Genomic DNA, 20,703 nt, shown 5'->3' with positions numbered 1-20,703 from the left:
TTTTCTTTTTTTTTTTTTAGAATTTCTTTGCCATATTTGCTGTGATAGTTTGTGTCTTTGTGGTTAGAGTTGATGTTGATGATGTTTTCACGTATGGCAGAGATAATGTTTGGTTGTTTTTATCATGCTATTGTCATGGAAGTGCATATGTTACATAATGTGTGAAATTAGTGGCAATATTTTTTATAAAAGTAAGAAGGGAAATATTCACACCAGGGGCAAAATATTTTACATGTATTGGGGAAAAATGTTAATGGATAAAGAAGACCCACTCTATATTAAAATACTGTTATTAGAAATGTGGATAATATGGTGGTGCAGTGGGCACTGGTGCTGCCTATTGGACAAAAGAGTTTGAATCACATGCCTGGCCATTGTTAGTGTAGAGTTTGAATCCTAAAAGGAATGCTGTTAAGATTAATGAAAAATGAGTGGACTTGCACTCTTTTCAGACCTGTTTCCTAATTTGTGTCCAGTGCTACCAGGATAGATTGTGCCCTCAACCACCCCCCAACTATCCTAATATGGATTAAGTGGGTTTAAGAATGCAACTATGTTATATTGTTTTAGTTAGAAAGGCAAAATATTCCAAATCTAATACAAAATAAATGTCAAAGTAGGCAGTTTGTCTCTTAACACATATGATGACACAGATGAACTGAGAAAATAAGAAGGAAGAAGAAGAGAAGTATATGTAATATTTATGTGTCAATAAAATATTAATACATATGTGCAGTTTTGTTTTAAGATACAGGTATGTCATTGAAATGTATTATTATTATCAGGAATAATAAGGAAAGCACCTAAAAAAAGGACCTTGATTGTTTGTTTTGTTTTAGAGTTAATATAGAGCATGGATGCCGTGAATGTAAGAGCTGTGATAAATAAAGTCCCCCTGCATATTAAAAAAAAAAAAAAATCTCTCCATCATTTAATTTTGCACAATTTGTGAAAATAAGACATAGTGTCAGAACAGAGGACAGTCATCGATTTTGCTTGAGTTCACTCACCACAAATTGACTGGGATTCTCTTAACCTGCCGGGAAAATGAAAAAAGTTCCGACAGCATGTGGAGCTGATGTTTTCTGGCCCGCTAAACGTCAAAGATGAGAGTGAGAAATGCAGCTACCTGCTCCTGTGGACTGGGGAAAAAGGAAGAGTCAATTTCAACACATGGACTCTCACCCAGGAGGAAGCCAAGGTACTGAAAACTTATTATGACCGCTTTGAGGCGTATTTCATGCCTAAGACGAATACAATATTTGCGAGATATAGGTTTAATGAGAAGATACAGGGGATAAACAAGACTTTTGATCACTTTGTAACGAAGTTAAAATTGCTGGTGAAGGACTGTGCTTATGCAAACGAAGATGAGATGGTCAGGGATAGAATAGTGTTTGGCACAAACTCAGCGAAAGTGCGAAAGAAACTTTTAAGTGCCGGATCTGAGCTAACATTAAACAAAGCCGTGGACATCATAAGATCGCACGAGATAGTGCAAGCACAGCTGAGAACCTTCGATGCAGGCACCCCAAGCGGCTCACGTGAACTAACTGTGAACGCAGTACGCAAACAACAAGCAAGAGCTCCAAAGAGTGCTGCACAAAAAACACATTACACAATTGAGAAGGCAGCGAAAGACTATGAAGCGAGTGACGCATACAAGCATATTCAGAAGTGCAGGTACTGTGGAAACAAAGCACACGGTGGAAAAAGTCAATGTCCAGCTAAAGGAAGACAGTGTAAAAAATGTGGTAAATTGAACCACTTCGCTAAAGTTTGCAGGACTGGGAAAGGTAAATCCATGCATGCAGTGTGTGATGTCTCTGATGAGGAAGACGAGCTGTTTATTGATGCAGTAAGAAAGGAACAACCCTCTGAAGCTGAACAAGCCTTTGCAGACATAGCAATAGGAAAGCAAGGTGTAAAACTTAATTTGTGCACTGGTGTCTAATTTAAATTTAATGTAATTTCCTGTGAGTTAGTACAATAGTCTACTGAATGAATGCAAGCTACAGGCCACTGTGCGCAAACTGACCAGTTATGGAGGAGGACAGCTTATAGTAAGAGGTACATGTACGCTGCATTATAAATACAAGGAGCGCAGCATGGTTTTGGATTTCTATGATATAGAGACACAGTCACCTCCAGTGTTAGGGCTAAAGGCTTGTCTAGATTTAGATTTGATTAAGCTAGTCCTAGCAGTGACCTCACCAGCTGACATACAGTCAATAAAAGAACAGTTTGCTGATGTTTTTAAGGGCATTTGTCTGTTCCCTGGGGAGTGTAGTATTTACCTTGACCCCGCAGTAGTCCCAGTAGTGTATCCGCCAAGAAGGATTCCCCTTGCCTTGCGAAGTCGACTAAAGGAAATGCTGCCGAATATGGAGAAATCAGGAATCATTTGCAAGGTGACAGAACCAACTGCATGGGTGAATGCATTGGTGGTCGTTGAAAAACCAAGAACAGGCAAGCTCAGAGTTTGTCTTGACCCTAGAGACTTAAACAAGGCTATTAAATGGCGCCACTACCCTTTGCCAACACTAGAGGACATCACGCCTCAGCTGACAGGAGCACACTACTTTAGCATAGTAGATGCCCGTTCAGGATATTGGGCTATAAAGCTCATGAAAGAATCTTCTATGCTGATAACATTTCACACCCCGTTTGGACACTATTGTTTCCTGCATTTGCCGTTTGGCCTCATCTCTGCCTAGGATAAATTTCAGAGGAAAACAGATGAGATATATTAAAGCCTCAACGGAGTGGTTTCCATCATGGACGACATCCTCATCTATGGCACAACCCGCGAAGAGCATGACCAGAACCTCCATGCCATGCTACAGCGTTCATGGGAGAAAGCAGTCAGTCTCAATGCTAAGAAACTCACCATTAGAGCTACTGAGGTCAGCTACATCAAACCAGACCCAGTGAAAACCTCTGCTATCAAGATGATGAAGCCACCAAAGAATCCAGCAGAACTGGAGACAGTGCTAGGCATGGCAAATTACCTCTCCAAGTTTGTACCTAATCTGTCTGAGGTCAGTGCACCAATGCATCATTTCATGAAGCAGTCAAGCAAATTTTTATGGGATAAGCAGCATGATGCAGCATTTCAGAAAATGAAAGACATTATTACTAGAGAGCCAGGACCAGTTCTTGCCTATTTCAACCCCGAGAAAGACCTCTACTTGTAAGTAGATGCATCAAAATATTGGCTTGGTGCTGTACTGCTACAAGAAGGCAGACCCATCAGCTATGCTTCCAAGTCACTCACAGACAGTGAGATAAATTATGCCCAGATTGAAAAAGAAATGTATGCAATTCTCTTTGGGTTCAAGCGTTTTCACCAATATGCATATGGTCGTCGAGTTTGTGTGGAGTCAGACCACAAGCCATTGGAGTCAATCTTAAGAAAACCATTAGCCACAGCCCCACCAAGGCTGCAGAGAATGGTCCTTCAACTGCAGAGATATGATTTCCACATTGTTCACCGACCAGGAAAAGACGTTCCTGTTGACAACACACTCTCAAGACAGTCCATTACCTCCCATGACCACAACCTCAGTGAAGGGATGGATGTCCACGTCCACAGTTTTCAACAGCTACCAGATACCAGATTAAAGGAGATACAAGTTGAAACTGAGAAAGATGAACATATTAGTGCTCTGAGAACAGCTATTTACAATGGATGGCCTGAGGAGAGGAGAAAGTGCCCCCAGGGCATCTTGTAGTTCTGGAATCACCGAGATGAGTTTTCTGAAATCAATGGAATTGTCTTTAAGGGAGAAAAAATGGTCATTCCTACAAGTCTCCGAGAACAAATGCTAATGAAGATCCATGCAAGTCACACGGGCATGGAAAAATGCAAATAAAGAGCACGTGATATAATGTTCTGGCCTGGAATGTCAAAGCAAATAGAGGCAATTGTAGCAAAGTGTTAAATCTGTCTGGAACGTCATCCATCGAACACCAAACAACCCATGATACCTCACCGCATCCCAGACAGGCCATGGCAAGTTGTGGGTATAGACATATTCACATGGGACATTGGAAACTACTTCATAACTGTTGACTACTATAGCAGATATTTTGAATTAGACAAACATCACACCACCACATCAGCAACTGTGATACGCAAGCTCAAAGCAGCCTTCGCTAGACTTGGCATTGCAGAGACATTAATATCAGACAATGGCCCCCAATACACATCAAAGGAGTTTGAATCATTTGCCAAGTCGTGGGAATTCACACACACCACCTCAAGTCCACACTACCTACAGAGTAATGGTCTTGCTGAAAGAACTGTGCAGACAGCCAAAGCACTTTTGGACAAAGCTTATGCAGATGGAAACAACCCATATCTCAGTCTACTTGAATATCATAACACACCAGTGGACAATTTTAAGTCCCCAGCACATGTGTTGATGAGCTGACGACTTTGCTCAATTCTGCCAACAACAAGCAAGCAATTACAACCGCAAGTTTTTAGCCATAAGGAAGAATTCATAAGATGGAGCCAAAGACAACATCACCAAAAGGTTTACTGCGACAGCCACTGCCACCACTTGATGCTGGAGCAACTGTCAGACTCCAAGAACAGGGACATTGGAAACCAGCGGTTGTCATCCAACCATCTGGAACTGATCAATCATATATCCTCCGCACTTCAGATGGACAGGTGTATTGCCGCAACCGCAGGCACATCCGGAGTACTAAGGAAAAGCTTAGTTTGAATAACGTCAACATTGCAGACACAGAACCAGATGAACAGTGTGACACACAATTACAATCCACACATGTAAACACACCAGTCTCACCTGAAGCTTGCACACCTGAAAACACACCACCATTACCTGATACTTACACCACTGAATCATTGCCTGGTTCAGGATCACATTTACCCTCATATCGCACCAGGTGTGGACAAGAAGTCAAACCATGAACAGTCCTAGATCTGTGAATTGTAAAGAGTATACACTAGGTGGATTGCTGCCATATTTAAAAAATGAAAATGTTCTTGTGTTTTTAGAATGTGTTTGACATTATATAATGAGTATTTGTCCATAAGATACCGAGATTCTGTTTTGCATTGCCACATGTTCCTTTGTATTGTTATTTATATTGACAGGCAATTATTAAAATAATGGTATTTGTAGGTTGCAGTATTTGATAATATATGCTGAAGTCATAGGACATGTTACATTGATTGCGTTCTATCATTATTTTAAGGAAGGGGATGTAATATTTATGTGTCAACAAAATATTAATACATATATGTGCAGTTTTGTTTTAAGATATGTCATTGAAATGTATTATTATTATCAGGCATTGTTTAGGCACCTATGTCATAAGGAAAGCACCAAAAAAAAGGACCTCTATTGTTTGTTTTGTTTTAGAGTTTATATAGAGCATGGATGCCACGGATGCAAGAGGTGTGATAAATAAAGTTCTCCTGCATATTTAAAAAAACGTCTCCCCATCATTTCGTTTTGCACAATTTTGTGAACACAAGACAGTATATGATACTAAAATAATTTCCCCTAGGAATGTGCAGAAGCAAAATAAAATAGAAAATAAAAATAGTTCATATTACAAAACTTAAATACAAATCCAGGAACATTATGCTTAGACTGTATAATTCACTAATGAGACAACATCTAGATAACTATATGCAGTTCTAGTCACTATGCTGAGAAAACAGACATGGGGGTTATTTTTGTACGTGGATTACTTGTTTATCCGGATGTAATTGTTGACGATTTGGCATGATCCTGGATCTGTCGGTTTTTTCGAAACTCTTGCTGGATGTGTTGTCATAGCAGCACATCCAAATCCTCAAACCTCTTCGTTGCAGGTTTGTTCTATGTAAACAAGGATTAGCTCACGCACTTAATTAGTGTCAGTGTATGGAATTCATTCAGTCGTGGCTTCACTGTTCATGAATGAGCGACCAATTGATATCGGTGCACAAATTATAAGAAGAGAATTTCATATAGAGAGGGTTTTGCGCGATCTGCAAGATCCTTTATTGCTCCCAGAGGAAATTCTTTTCGAAAGATACCACTTTAGCCGAGGGGGAATATTGTACCTCAAAGATTTATTAGCACCTTATATTCGAAGTCAAACTTGGCGAAATCGGCTCTCACAACCACACAGACAGTATGCATTGCTTTGAGGTTTTTTGCAAGTAGCACTTTTTTTATATACTGTAGGCGATGCGGAAAAGTGCAGTTTGCCAGGCAATTCGTAAAGTCTGTTTGGCTGTGAAATATTTCCTTCAGGTTTTCATAGTGTTTACTGGACACCTGCATGTGCAGACAATAAAAGAGGCGTTTCATGCCATTGCAAGTAGGTAATACACAGGCAAAAACACCCACAGTTCCATAAAGAATCTCACAATCAGCCTAACATTCTCATTACCCAGGATTTCCAAATATGATTGGGACACATGGGACTGATCAGAGTGGAGTTTGATCAAACATTATTTGGAAAATGTACCAGTCCTCCTGATGAATAATCAGATACAGTGTCTTCATCAAATATTTGACCTTCGTCAATATCTCATTGATCAGACACAAATTCCAGGGATATGACATTCCCTGCAACTGACCCAACAAAAAAAGAGGGCTATATGGAACATACCTATGGCACACATTGAGGACAAATATATGCAATGACCATCCTGTACCTGAAATGAAGTGACCACTGCATCCTGCCACTGGTTCTGGGGAGGACCTTCCCCCTGGAATGCCCTCAGAAACAGGGCGATGGGCATTTTGCTGGATAGCCTACTCTTTTGCAGGGGTTAGGTCTGGACCGCGTGGGCCTACACCTATTTTTTACTTGTCTACCTTCTTATTACCTGCCAATACTGATGCGCTGTGCAAGAAAGGACAAAGCCGGTTATACTTCCTTAGAAGGCTGGCTTCCTTCAACATTTGCAATAAGATGCTGCAGATGTTCTATCAAACAGTTGTGGCGAGCGCCCTCTTCTACGCAGTGGTGTGCTGGGGAGGCAGCATTAAGAGGAAAGACGCCTCACGCCTGGACAAACTGGTGAGGAAGGCAGGCTCTATTGTTGGCATGGAGCTGGACAGTTTAACATCTGTGGCAGAGCGAAGGGCGCTCAGCAGGCTCCTATCAATTATGGAGAATCCACTGCATCCACTAAATAATGTCATCTCCAGACAGAAGAGCAGCTTCAGCGACAGACTGCTGTCAATGTCCTGCTCCACAGACAGATTGAGGAGATCGTTCCTCCCCCAAACTATGCGACTCTTTAATTCCACCAGGGGGGGTAAACGTTAATATTTAACATTATACATAGTTATTGTCTGTTTTTTCACCTGTATTATTATCATTCTTTAATTTAATATTATTTATTGTATCAGTATGCTGCTGCTGAAGAATGTGAATTTCCCATTGGGATTAATAAAGTATCTATCTATCTATCTATCTATCTATCTATCTATCTATCTATCTATCTATCTATCTATCTATCTATCTATCTATCTATCTATTAGCTTTAAAATTAATGTTTTTTATATTATATATGATTATTTATGTCAACAATTCTTTAGTTATATACCAATATTTACCAGTTTGAAGTATATTCTTGTACTTCACTTTAACCTGTTCCCATGTTCTCCTTGTGCTCACATTTGATCTGGAATTATGACATATTAAATAATAATTAATCTGACACATAGGAAATGAAACGCTGCATTCAGTAAGTACAATGCACACTACTTAGCATTTAATTTGTCAGCCACTTTTTGCCAGCCGTCTTTTCTGGTTTGGGCTGCTTTTGCAGTGTTACCCCTTGTGCATATTAAATCTTGAAATTCTTCATGTCCTTTGAATAAAAGGTCCTGCTCCGCTTATGTGAAAAAAAATGCGCCCGTTCTTTCGTCATTTTGTTACAGCCTATCAAAGCCTTGCTGATCATATTTTCTAGACTCAATGTATATGGGCTTTTCAATCAGCGCGGGCGCAGGCACGCGCATTCATCTTGGATGATTAGATACAGCTAGACTAATCTACTATACAGCTGCGTTTGAAAAACCGACTTATCCCGGATGTGTTTCACTGGCATTAACTCATCCAAGATGAGGCATCTGATCTCGGATGATTTAAACAACGTACGGAAAATACCCCCCTGGTATCTGTAGTAGATGTGTAGTGAAAAGGAACCAAATAAAGTCCTATAGGCTAAAAGGCATCCCTCACTCTGATGTCAATATGTCATGTAATGGAAATGTCAGGTATCAAGTCATATAATAAATGCATGTGTTAATGTATTTTTTTTCTTTGTGTGCAATATTATTAAGTAAACCATTTCCAAAAATTCTGCTGTGTACAATAATAAAGTGCATTCCAATGACATTAAGCTTTTTTTTATTTTATTTGGAGAAAATAACATTCCATACAATCAAGTCGAACTTAACAAAACGGAATTCAACTCCCTCCACAACATCAAGCTTTTGAATTTCTTTCCATTCATTGGTTAGGTGTCCAGCCCAGTAATAGGTTATTCATTGACCACAGACCATCAGAGGCAGCTTATTCATATTGTGCTAAAAGAAGATCCTCATGCCCCTCTAAGCAAAAGCACTTCTTGGTGTGTAACTGCAGTTGTGGTGGATTCTGCACTTATGCTGCTTGCGTATAGCTGCAGGTATTTACTTTAGAAACCATGACACTTCTCTACTTCTTTTATATTCAATCAGTATATCTGTACTGCTGTTGTGTAGTTTTGATTTTTAGTAATTAGAAATGTATTTAAATTATTTGTTCTAAACCAAATTAATCTTGTTGCTTCTAATGCGAATATTCCCTTGCATTTGCCTTAGATTTTTGAAAAGGGGAGGGGGGCATTGTTTAATGATTAGTTTCTTCAACCATTTGTAAAATACCTTAGGTTGGAGTGTTATAAGTATAGTTTTAAATACTGCTTTTAAAAGCAAATTTTCATTTATCAAAGATAACATAGAATTTCAGGAATCAAAATATTACTTGTATTCTTTGGAAGAAGAGCAGCAAGGAGAAATCATAGAATCAAAATTAGGAACATTAAGCCACTAAATTTACTTTAGTTTGTTTTTGTGTTTGTCCAATATGTTGTCTTATGAAGACAATGGACATTAAGGAAGGGTGGATGCAACCCTTGTAGCTCTGTGAAGTTGTTCTGTAACACAACCTCCTTTGTGTTTCATTTCATTGTGGGGTGACTGCTAAACTAGTAGTGCATAGCTGAGCAACATTAATTTGATTACTCATTCTATTTCTTTACTAGCAATGTTGTAACCATTGATAATTAGGATTTGTTTTTCCCTGCTATGTTGTATCCGTAATGTATGTCTTGCATATAATAAGCATTTAACATATTTTTGTAATACTTGACTGGATTATGAAGCTAAATAGTAATCCAATGTATGGTGTCTCATATCATAACCTGAATACTACCTGATCTTGACTATGTGTAGAATGTTGGGCACAGGTCAATAAACTTGAACTTGAATGTTAAATATGGGAATCAGAACACATAGCCTGAATAAATTATTGCTATTGTTAATTGCCTAAATACATTTGTAATAAGGGCAAGTTAAAAGTTCAATAGAAGAATTATAGTCTAGTTTGATGACCATAAAAATATTAAAATAAATAACATTTCCTTAAAATACATACTTTAACTAATAAAATATGAACAAAAATATGTATCCATAAAACATATGGCATAAAAGAAAAGAAAATGTTTCTCATTAATTACAAGCTGTCATATTGTTTTCTTTTTTCTGTAATGTACCTATCTAAAACAAAGCTTTAATTAAAAAATAGTAGTTTTCACCATTTCTGTAACAACAAAAGAAATTATATACTCACACAATCAATTAATTGATATTGATAATTAAACACTGCTTAAGTGTAAATATACATTCTCTTATACTAATTGTCCTACAGCTTTTTTGCTGTTAAAATATACATTTACTAGATTTATGAAGGTGTGTTTATTTTCTTCAGTGTATCAGCTAGACATTCTTAATTCTTGGAGTGTTATTATAAATATGGATTACCATTTTAATTATGTAGTACTTGTTTCTTACTAAAGCTTATGCTGTGTGACACACAGCAACAAATAATAAACACAGTATGCCTTGGATGTATCAAATGTTCATCAAGATGACACAAGACTAACATGCTTAACAGGTTTATAAGTAAAAGAGTCATTTTGCAGTTAAGCAGCAATTTCAAATTTGTCTTTATCTCTTTTTCCAATTAATAATGTTAGCTGCTGCACTTAAAACAAGCTCGCTGTCAACTCAGACAGTGTCCATTTTAATTTAAAGGACAAATTAATAAACATCTGAATTCATTAAAGTAGCTTTTCTTGCTGTTTGTCCTAATTGCACTGGACGACTTCTCTGATTACTTTTTCTCAGTTTATTACTCCACTTTCTTTAACATAAAGGGTAATATTGCAATCGCTTCTTGCTCTCTGCAATATGGAATAGTCCATACTGCTAAAACAAGCCTCAACTTGCTGCTCTTTGTTTACACTGCAGAAAGTTTACTGAAAAAAAAATATGGTGCTTCAACTAAATTACCATAAAGCTTAGAAAAGCAGGGTCTGAAGCGATCAGCTTTTGTGAACGGCCAATTTATCGATCACCAATCAAGTCTTTTGTAGTGAAAATTGGCTGACTTTGATCGTCGGATGAGCGATCAGAGCATCCCTAACATTATAACAGAGAAGCTTACTTTGTATTTCCATTGCATTGTTTTTTTGTGTTTCTTTTTATTAAATTTCTTATCAGTATTTGAAACAATTAAACTTTCTGTATATCTAATTAAGAATTATTACATAATTGTTGAAAGCTTTCTTTGTTTACAGGTGTTACTGAGCAGTTCCAAACATATTGATAAGTCCTATGCATATAAATTCCTGCATCCATGGCTAGGAAAAGGCCTTTTGACAAGGTAATGAAGCTAAGATTCTCTTTTACATTTAAATAAATGAATGCATATTTTCTGAATATAGTTGTTATGTATTTAGAACCCCATAAAAAGTTAAGTTTTAGTTTATTCTCCAATAGCATTTATATAATCTATAATGAAGTTCATTATGAATATCCTAGAGAAAATAAAATTACTTTTCTGAGTCCACTCATTCCATTTCAGGGCTGGACGACTGGAGGGTATTGTGTTTTAAATAAATTAGAAGTCAATCCTAGATATGCCATTACCACTTCAGAAGACATAAATCAACATAAAGTCTCTCACTTTATAATATCACATCAGTTTACAGTTCCCAGTCAGCAATAAAATTTTAAGAAGATCAACACAAATTAGTAACCATTGTCAAATGGGTTTATAGTGTTATATCTTTTATCTCAGGGGCCCTTGGAAGTAGGCATGTAAAACTCACTACCATTGGTGGGCTGCTTTGACTACCATACGTGCGTCAGCGGGCCGCACTGTAACAACTACTATTATACTATTATACAAAGATACTGTAGCTTTTTTTCCAATACTGAAAACCTTAAAAAATGTAACACTTAAAGTTTAAAGAAAAACAATTTATTTCTATACAATCTCCATACAACAGCATACAATTAGAGTCTTAACCTCTTAGCTAGGTCCTTATATAGGAGTCTTACAGTCTGAGAGCTATTTCTTTTGTCCCGACACTGGGCATCTCTTGTTAGTAACCAGTTAGTCAATATCAGGCTTGAAATCTTGTGCAGCTGCAACTTTTATGAGGGATGAAAGGTGCTCGACAGTAAGTCTTGAGCGATGTGGGGTTTTGGTAGCTTTCATTAATGAAAACAATTGCTCACAAAGGTAAGTGCTTCCGAACATAGACAGTACTCTAGATGCCAAACTCAGGATCTGCACATACGAGGGTGGCAGGTAAGCATACAAGCCTGGCACACCAACTTCGTTGTATTTTGCCTTCAGAATAGAATCTGACTGCAGTTCAATCAATTCCATTTGGATATTCTCAGGCGCATTCTCAACGTTGTAAGAGTATGGTGACGTAAACAGCGCAAAATCCTGTTCGTGTGAACTGAAATCACGAAAATGCTCACTGAATTCATTACTCAGTAATTCAAGTTGGAAGACAAATCGTCCAAAAATCAAATTTTACTTTACTCAGTTTACTTCAAAGTTTATATTGTAAAATAAGCCGATATGCAAAAAGCCCCCTGACCTACACAATTTTACAAACTCAAAATCACAAAAATTTGTTAATAAACAACTCACCAACTTCTCTATAAGCACAGTGGATAACATCTTCATGTCTCAATCAGGAAAAAAGCACTATTTTTCTGCACAACTCTCCAGAAAGGTGTCTCTTTAGGGAGAAAGATTATTTGACTAAGTTTAATCTTAGATTATTCAGAATTGATCTGCTGTTTTTATTAATATGTTATTTCAGAAATAATGGATTACACCTGGAAAAAATGCATTCAACCTTAAACAAAAGATTTAAGATATTACATTTCTGTCTTGCAATAAGATAACAACAATTTAAGGTGATGATGGCACTTGAGAGTAGGCCTGAGCACTTTGCTTCAAACCCAAAGGAATTTACAGTTCCTGGTAACTCAAGACATTTACTACATTAAGTAACTTGAAGCATCTGTAAAAAGTAATTTGATGAATCTGTCTTTCTCTTCAAAGGGTGCACTTCTAAAGACCCGTTTTAACCTGTCCCATATTTCTGTTTCAGTTACCAATAGGACAGCACTGTTTATTCTATTCTGAGATTATGTCCCTTGTTACTTGCCTTGCTTTGTTCTAGTATATTTTTAAGAACTGTTGTTGTTGCATAATTAATCAGTGGAGGAGAGGATTAATTGCACTAGGTACTGTTTTGCCTCATCCTATAAACCTCATCTAAGTGTTTAGTCTGGTTACATAAATTTAGTAGCAGATCTTGTTAGACGACCCATCTTTTACTCATAACTTCTGAGTTTCTTGCTTGTTTTTGTTGCTTCAGGATTGAGGTGTAGAGGGTTGGTGCAGCATATATTATGAGAGGTCATAGCAGTGCTAAAATGAATAATAGATCTCATAAAAATAATCACCTTAAGTAAAGGTTACACATTGAATTATGTTTAGTTTATTTCCCTCTATTTATGTTTAAATCTTTTGAAACTGTAAATATCCAGTGATACTCCTTAACACTAGAATTACCAGAGCCTATGAAAAAACTTGTAAATCCAGCCCACCTTAAATCCTTTCTTACCACTCCGTAAGCGTATTTTGTCCTGTAAATATGTCGATAAGCAGCAAGCAGCCTGGCATCCCATCCCCCCGCCCACCACCGAAGTTCAATTCGCAAAGAAGTTTCTCAGTACTGTGTTTATCTTCGAGTGAAGTGCTGGAGCTTTATAGGGTAAAACAGTACATCGTCATTTGGAATACTACATTTCTTGTGTGTTGTTCCGTGTCAACAACAATCTATGTAAAAACATTAACACAGAAATGTTTTTCATGTTTTAGCAATAATTGACAAAATGTAGACATGAAATGTGTAATGTGTGAAGCCTGAAATGCAAATACGAAATAAACACTTTCACAAAAGGTACAAGTATAACAAAACAAGTGCACTTTTATTCAAGAATTTAACCAAAGAAAAAAGAAAGCAGGTTACTGTAGGCAGTTGATACAACAGCTTGCGTGGTGCAATGCTAAGAACTGCTGCCTTCCAATCGATAGGTCGTGGTTTCAATATCCGCTGCTTCCCAAATTTACCATTTTGAATAGTGATCTGCTGTTACTGTTAATATCATACAATTAGAACATACATTTGATTTGTGTTTGTAAATTTATAGTACTTGTCAAAGTTAGCTTTTTTTCAGTTTTATTCTCTCACTTTTCGCCGTTTTCAGATAAAGACGTGGTATAACAAACAAACTTGTTTTGGTATAACCCTCTTTATTTGAAAACCGTGTCAGATCTTGTGCGTGAACAAGACTGGGACTGGGAAAACTGTGGATGTGAGTGGTGTGCGTGACTGAGAGTGACTGTGGATGTGAATTTTTTTTAATTCAGTTTTATTCTTGAGTGTTCCTGCTCATGCTGAATTAGTATTCACCTTCTGATCCATGATGTCAAAACTGCACTGACAAAAAAAGAGAGACTTAGGTATATATGACAATTGGAATAATTCATTTTATGACATGTATTGTACATTTGGGAAAACTTTGTTGCACTAATGCAACATTATATTCATTTGTATACCTTCATGCAGTTGTAGTCTGTGACCGCATTTTTTTTCCCTGATCTTCGCCAATGTTCTCATGTTGCTGCATGGTGGTATTTCTTTTGAACTCCAGGAGATGCAGAGGACAGAATAGTACAGAGAGGTCAGTTCCGTGCTATATACAATCATCAGATTCAAATGTAACAGTTCCCACACACACCCAAGGACTGTCCTTCCTACATTTACGACATGTGTATAAGGTGTGAAGCCTGAAGTCCAAAATAAACACTTTCACAAAAGGGACAAGTATAACAAAACAAGTGCACTTTTATTCAAGAATATAACCGAAGAAAAAAGCATGGTTAAGGTACACCACTTTTACCTGTACCAAAATGCTCCCAGGCTTGGAGCTTTACTCTGTCTTTTAATCATTAGTTTACTGTTACTTTAGTTTTACATTCTTTGCTTTTCCACTTTTGAGTCTTCCATAACCTCATATCTAAAACATATTTTCTTCTATGACTTCCTAGTAATAGACACCATGTAGATTCTATTATAGTGCAAGTTTGATATATGACCCTGATATGTTACCCTGTTTTACATTCTTAAGCTTTGAATTTCTCTTTGAGCTATTAGTGTGTGCTTACAGTACACAACTGTTTTAAATATTTTGCTTTGTTTTGTATTTTTCCAATATTGTGCAAAATGTTGTATATGCAACTTAATTTTGTTTCAGATCAGTAAGATTTCTTTTTATAAAATACTGTAAATCCATGCTTTTGACCTGAATAAGATTAAATAATTTATTCCCTTATGTATCCTGTTTTCTGGTTAAGCAATTCTGGACTCAGTTGTTCATTGATTCCTGAATCCCTGTGTACTGTAATTCAGTGCTTAGCCACTTTCCTTATTAAAGCTTTATGACAATCATTGTACTTATTATCATTTGCTCTTCCAGAAGCTAATTTTGATGGTAAACTTCTCTTGCTCTTATGCAGTCCCAGAGCAATGAGAAAATTTAACAACTCCCACATTTTTGCAATGATTACAATCTGATAAAGCAGAACAAGTGACTCTTTTACTTATTAAAATGCAGAAGTGCATCTTATTTAGCATACTGTATTGAAAATACATAATTACACATCTCTTTCTATTAGTCATAACAATCACACTTTATGTACAGTAACAAATATACTGTACATTCGTTTTTAGAAATTAAACTTTTTATGTCTGGCAGTCAGGACATTTTTTGAAGTTGATTTCTCTTTCTGCCAGAGCATGCTGGTTTCTCACATGACTTGCACTATGCAGCAGTTAAAAACAAAATTAATCTGATAATTAACTGTACCTTTGTGGATTTCAGTGGAACTTTAATTGAACTTAATAGTTAAAGGGGACATATTTTGGAAAACTGTTTCACAGTAATTGATGTATGAGATCCATTTAATTAAAATTCACATTTTTTTCAAGTCAAATATATCTGCTGAAAGGGAATAGGAACCATCATGGAAATATTTAAAGTGGTCTGTCTACTAATGGCCTGTATACTATTAAATAAAACCAACAAACTGTAAACTTGCAGCTTTCAGTAAGCCATGTGTTTCACTTACTCTCAAGTGGCTACTTCAGTGACTCTCCCAACTTACTGAAATATATGAAAATTGCTCGCAACTAGTTTCCAGTTAAGATATGCCAACAGCACTTGGTAAAAAGCAAGAAACAACTCTGATCAGGGCATCAGCCCCTCATAGGGCCCAATCACAGAGGGTCAGTTTAGAGCCACCAGGGAAAGGTAAGAATGTGCACACTGCAGATGGATGATGAACAGATATGGAATTTGAACATAGATCACTGGATTTACCGTATGAATTAGTAGCAACAGCAGCAGTGTTAATTCTTTTTCTTCCGTCTTGCCTTTTAAATATAAAAAATAATGTAAAAAAAATGCTCTGTTCTAGAACACTCACAGACCTTACCTTATGTAGTATTACAACATACCTAAACACATTTGCCATATGGATAAAGAAACAATACAAAAAATCCATCTCATTGGTTACAACATAAACAAACATGCTTATACAAGTTTCTATTAGCGTATGATATAAGATATGACCTTTCAACAATAGAAGCAAAATAAACCTTGTGATAGACGTCTGGCAGCTTATCCCGGCCGACACATCCAGGCTGCTAGATGGAGCCCTCCTTGCAGCATAGAGGTGCCCCGGATTCCTGCAGGGCATCATGGGAGATGGAGTTTGGATTCACAACCCTGCTGGGGACCGTGGGTGCCACCGTGTGACGCTGCAGGGAAATGCAGGGATTTTTATTTTCCCTATAGCCCGGAAGTACTCCCAAGTCATGGGGACAAAGAACAAAAGTACTTCTGGGCTGAAGAAAAATATTAAGTCTTCATCTGACCTGGAAGTGCTATTGAATCACATGGACTGAAGGACAACAGCACTTCCAGGCCAAGGGCTATATAAAGGACTATGGGAGACCCAGCAAGCTGAGCCGGAGTTGGGAGGTAGAGTGACAGAGCTGCTGGGAGAGGAGGATTGATTATTTGTATTGGATTATTGATTATTGTTGAATTGTGCCGTGTGGTGCTTTGTGCACTTTATTTAAGAAATTAAAATATTACTTGTTGCTTTTACTTGGTGTCTTGGACGTTTGTCTGCGTGGTTTGAGGAGCAACAGTGCCCTCAAGTGTCACAACCTGTATTCCTGGCGAAAACAAACCACTACTGGGTACATGGCTATCTGGCAGTCCTGCTACTTTCAGATATTCTACAATTTCATAAGTACATGTGGAAGTTACCAACTGTAGAAACTGGATTAGTGTAAACCAGGGGTCTCCAATACGTCGCTCGCGAGCTACTGGTAGTGCTGGGCGGTATACCGGTTCATACCAAAAACCGTTTTTTATTTTTGTTATGATATGGATTTTTCTTATACCAGAACACCGGTTTAAATAGCCTAAACAACATTTGGAACGTGGCGCAGCGGGAAACTGTTTAAGGGGGGACCTTTTTCACTGGTGCACCACAAAATATGCAACCAACAGTGTACATGTGTTAGTGGAGGTATTGAGCAGTGAGAATGGACAGAGAACATTCTGAAACTGAAGCTGTAGCAGACAATAAAGTTGAACATGATGACAGAAGAACTTTTGACGAAAAAAGGTGCCGTGTCTGTTGTCTAGAGATACTTTGGTTTTAAAATGTCGGATGTGGACCATTATGTTCAAATGTGTGAATACTGTTTCTATACTACTGGATAATACTGCAAGCCAAGTTGTACTTGTTTTATTTTTTTTTCAATACTGTGTAATGTACCTGATTACTGTGTAATACTGTAATGGTGCTGGTCCCCTACAGGCTCCCTCTTCCTACATGGGAGTCTGCTGAATCAACACTGTCGATAGTTATGAGATGAGCTGAGAAATGTCATTGAAACCAGGGGATGGTGGAAAGTGCTCAAGTGCTTTTGTTAGAAACAGTCAAAGTAAAACCAAAAGTGTCCGTTGTGCAGTGTTCAGAAAAATACAGTACAAAAATAAATAGCAAATCCATAAAGTCAGTGAAACGTGGGGATAAAATCCATAATAAATAAATCTATTAAAATGCAGTCTCTCTCCTCACCCGATCGCAGCACACCACCTTCTGTCTCCACGGCTCACCCATCACTGGCGAAACCTTTGCAGCATGAACTGTTTTCTGCCAACCCCTGTTTTGGCTGCCACCACACTGCGCAGCCAGACCCTCCGAGGTTGGCACACCTCCCATCTTCCTTCGCGCTCACTCAGTCACTCCTCAGATCCATTGGGAGGTCTTATATTTCATTCGCCCCACTCCCCACGTTTAGTTAGTGGGGTGAACCAGCCCCTAGATCTCCTCAGCCTGCGCTCCCTCACGGAGCCCCAGGTCGTGCTGCCTTCATCTTCCCTTCCTGGTGTCTGGATCGTCTCCCATGACTGCCTTTTACCTTCTTTAACCTCCTTGTGTTCTATCTTTTCTTTTTTCCTTCCCCCTGTACTGCCGGCCCATAAATATACTGTATGTCTCCGTGGGTGCAGCGCCTTATTCACATGCTGCAGTAAGCCGACGATGCAATTGAGAACAATCAGGTCCGACTTGCCACAATCACCTCATCAACTGTCATGCAATCGCACCCACGGAGACGGACACGAACTGGATTTAAAAACTCACCTTTTTTTCTTTTTTTTTTTTTTTTTGAAGCCACGGACCCACTAAACCACAAATAGCATTATAAATTCAAATTGCAGTTTTGTTATTTATGTATATAGCTTAGCTTGAAGCAAGGTCCATATTAATGCAATTTGCCTTAATGATGGTTCAGTTGGTAAAGATGTCATCACCAAGATGCACTTGTTTTATATTATTTTGGTGAATACTGTGTAATGTACCTGGACTTGAAGTTTTGAAGTAATAGTATTATTACTGGAAGTTGCACTATTATTTATTTTCCATCCATCCATCCATCCATCCATCCATCCATCCATTATACAACACGCTATATCCTAACTACAGGGTCACGGGGGTCTGCTAGAGCCAATCCCAGCCAACACAGGGCACAAGGCAGGAAACAAACCCCGGGCAGGGCGCCAGCCCACCGCAGGACGCACACACACACACACCCACATACCAAGGACAATTTAGAATCGCCAATGCACCTAACCTGCATGACTTTGGACTGTGGGAGGAAACCGGAGGAAACCCACACAGACACGGGGAGAACATGCAAACTCCACGCAGGGAGGACCCGGGAAGCGAACCTGGGATTATTTATTTTATTGTTATTATTTATTAGTTTAAATGTTATGCAGTTTAATGATGGTAAAGTTGTTTAAAAACAATATTTACCATTTATTCCTTTTCTAAGACATGTTCAGTGCAATACAACTTTTGACAAGCACCTCTGGATATTTTACTAAGTCTAAATGCCTCTTTGGATGGTTGACAATTTGTTGTCAAAATTTTAGTTTAAGCCATTTGCAAAATTTGTTCAATAAAAAGGTTCTATATTTTGACAGCAACTGTCATGCAATGTGATTCCTTCTCTTCATTAGTGTCCCCCTCCTTGAAAACTATCACTTTATGGTGCCATGCAAACCTGTATTAATACTTATGTGCACATCAAAATGTTTTTTGTAAAATGTACAATTCTCATGACAGTGGAATAGGTTATTCTTAGCCAGTCTCCTGCAGTAATTGCAGTGGAAAATGTGGTTAACTCATGCATGGGGGAAAAATACCGTCGAATACCGCGAAACCAGTACAATTTTGAAAAATACCGTGATATAGAATTTTGGTCATACGGCCCAGCACTAGCTACCGGTAGCTCACAACCCCTTTCCAAGTAGTTTGCCAAAGGGTTAATGAATCCTACATAAATTTGAAAACTTGATTAGTTAAATTAGGGGTGGGCAATCTTTCCAAAAAATCATATCACGATCCAGTAACACTTTATATTGTGTCCATAATTACATTGTAAATACTTTGTAATTACCTGTATAAGTACAGTCTATGAGTTATTACTCCGTACTTACTGTGTAATACAAAGTAACGCTATACTTAATCACTCAGTTGTCATTGTTATTCTGGTTTATATAATTACAATGTAACAATTTATCACTGATCCAGAAACAAGTGTACTTACATAGTTACGATGTATCTGTACTTTCAAAATGTAATAAAAACATCAGGTTATGTAACTGCAACTATGTAACAGATGTTCCATGGTCTGGGCAATTTTAATGGAGAATTTCAGTGATAACTACATAGGTTTTAAGGAACATGCCCCAAAGCTGGCGAGTGAGTGAGGAAGACCCCACCTCTTGGGCCGCTGCACGTTTCTTGGATTCGCGCAAATAAATTGGTACCGCAAGCGAAATATGATACATAGCGAAATGAAAGAAGTCACAAAACCAACCAGAATGTTCAAACAAATTCTAGAAAAAAAACGGATCTAAATCCGTTAAGTCGTGAAAAGCGGATGACATAGAGACAGACAGACATTGGATTGTATATATTATATATTAGTAAACCTTCAAAATGATGTGCAGGTAAAGTCTCAACAGCATTCTTAGCATTTCTGGAGCTTAGTAGAGCCAGATAACTATAAGAATCTTCACCAAGCAGCTCTGAAAATGTCTGCTTTGTTTGGGTCTACCTAGTCTGCCTTTTCTGAAATGAATGTCATGAAATCAAAGTTCAGAACAAGACTGGCAGATGAACATTTAAATGACTCCATAAGAGTGAACCTAAGTGGCTACACTCCACCATACACCTCTCTTGTTGACTCAATGCATTGCCAGTCATCTCACTAAATAAAAAACACATCACACATGCAACTGGACATTTGAATACTCCTGTGAAGTAAAACAGTGACGTAACAAAGTGACAAATGAATACATAATATATGTGTATTTGTAATTGCATTGTTTTGTTTTGACAGAATTCATGTTT

At 37.8% G+C, this 20,703-nt stretch overlaps 1 protein-coding gene across 1 annotated transcript in view; it reads left to right on the top strand.

Annotated features, from left to right (window-relative positions):
• Nucleotides 1-20,703, top strand: part of LOC114651960 (cytochrome P450 4V2) — an 83,986-nt gene that overhangs the window by 10,285 nt on the left and 52,998 nt on the right. The window contains exon 3 of the mRNA XM_028802088.2: nt 10,895-10,980. Coding sequence (XP_028657921.2) covers nt 10,895-10,980 — 86 coding nt within the window. The remainder of the gene's footprint in view (nt 1-10,894; nt 10,981-20,703) is intronic.

The sequence above is a fragment of the Erpetoichthys calabaricus genome, chromosome 5 (genome assembly GCF_900747795.2).
Source record: "Erpetoichthys calabaricus chromosome 5, fErpCal1.3, whole genome shotgun sequence".
Taxonomy (NCBI): Eukaryota; Metazoa; Chordata; class Cladistia; order Polypteriformes; family Polypteridae; genus Erpetoichthys; species Erpetoichthys calabaricus.
The sequence above is the reverse complement of the archived record's forward strand: the minus strand, read 5'-3'. Positions and strand labels throughout refer to the sequence as shown.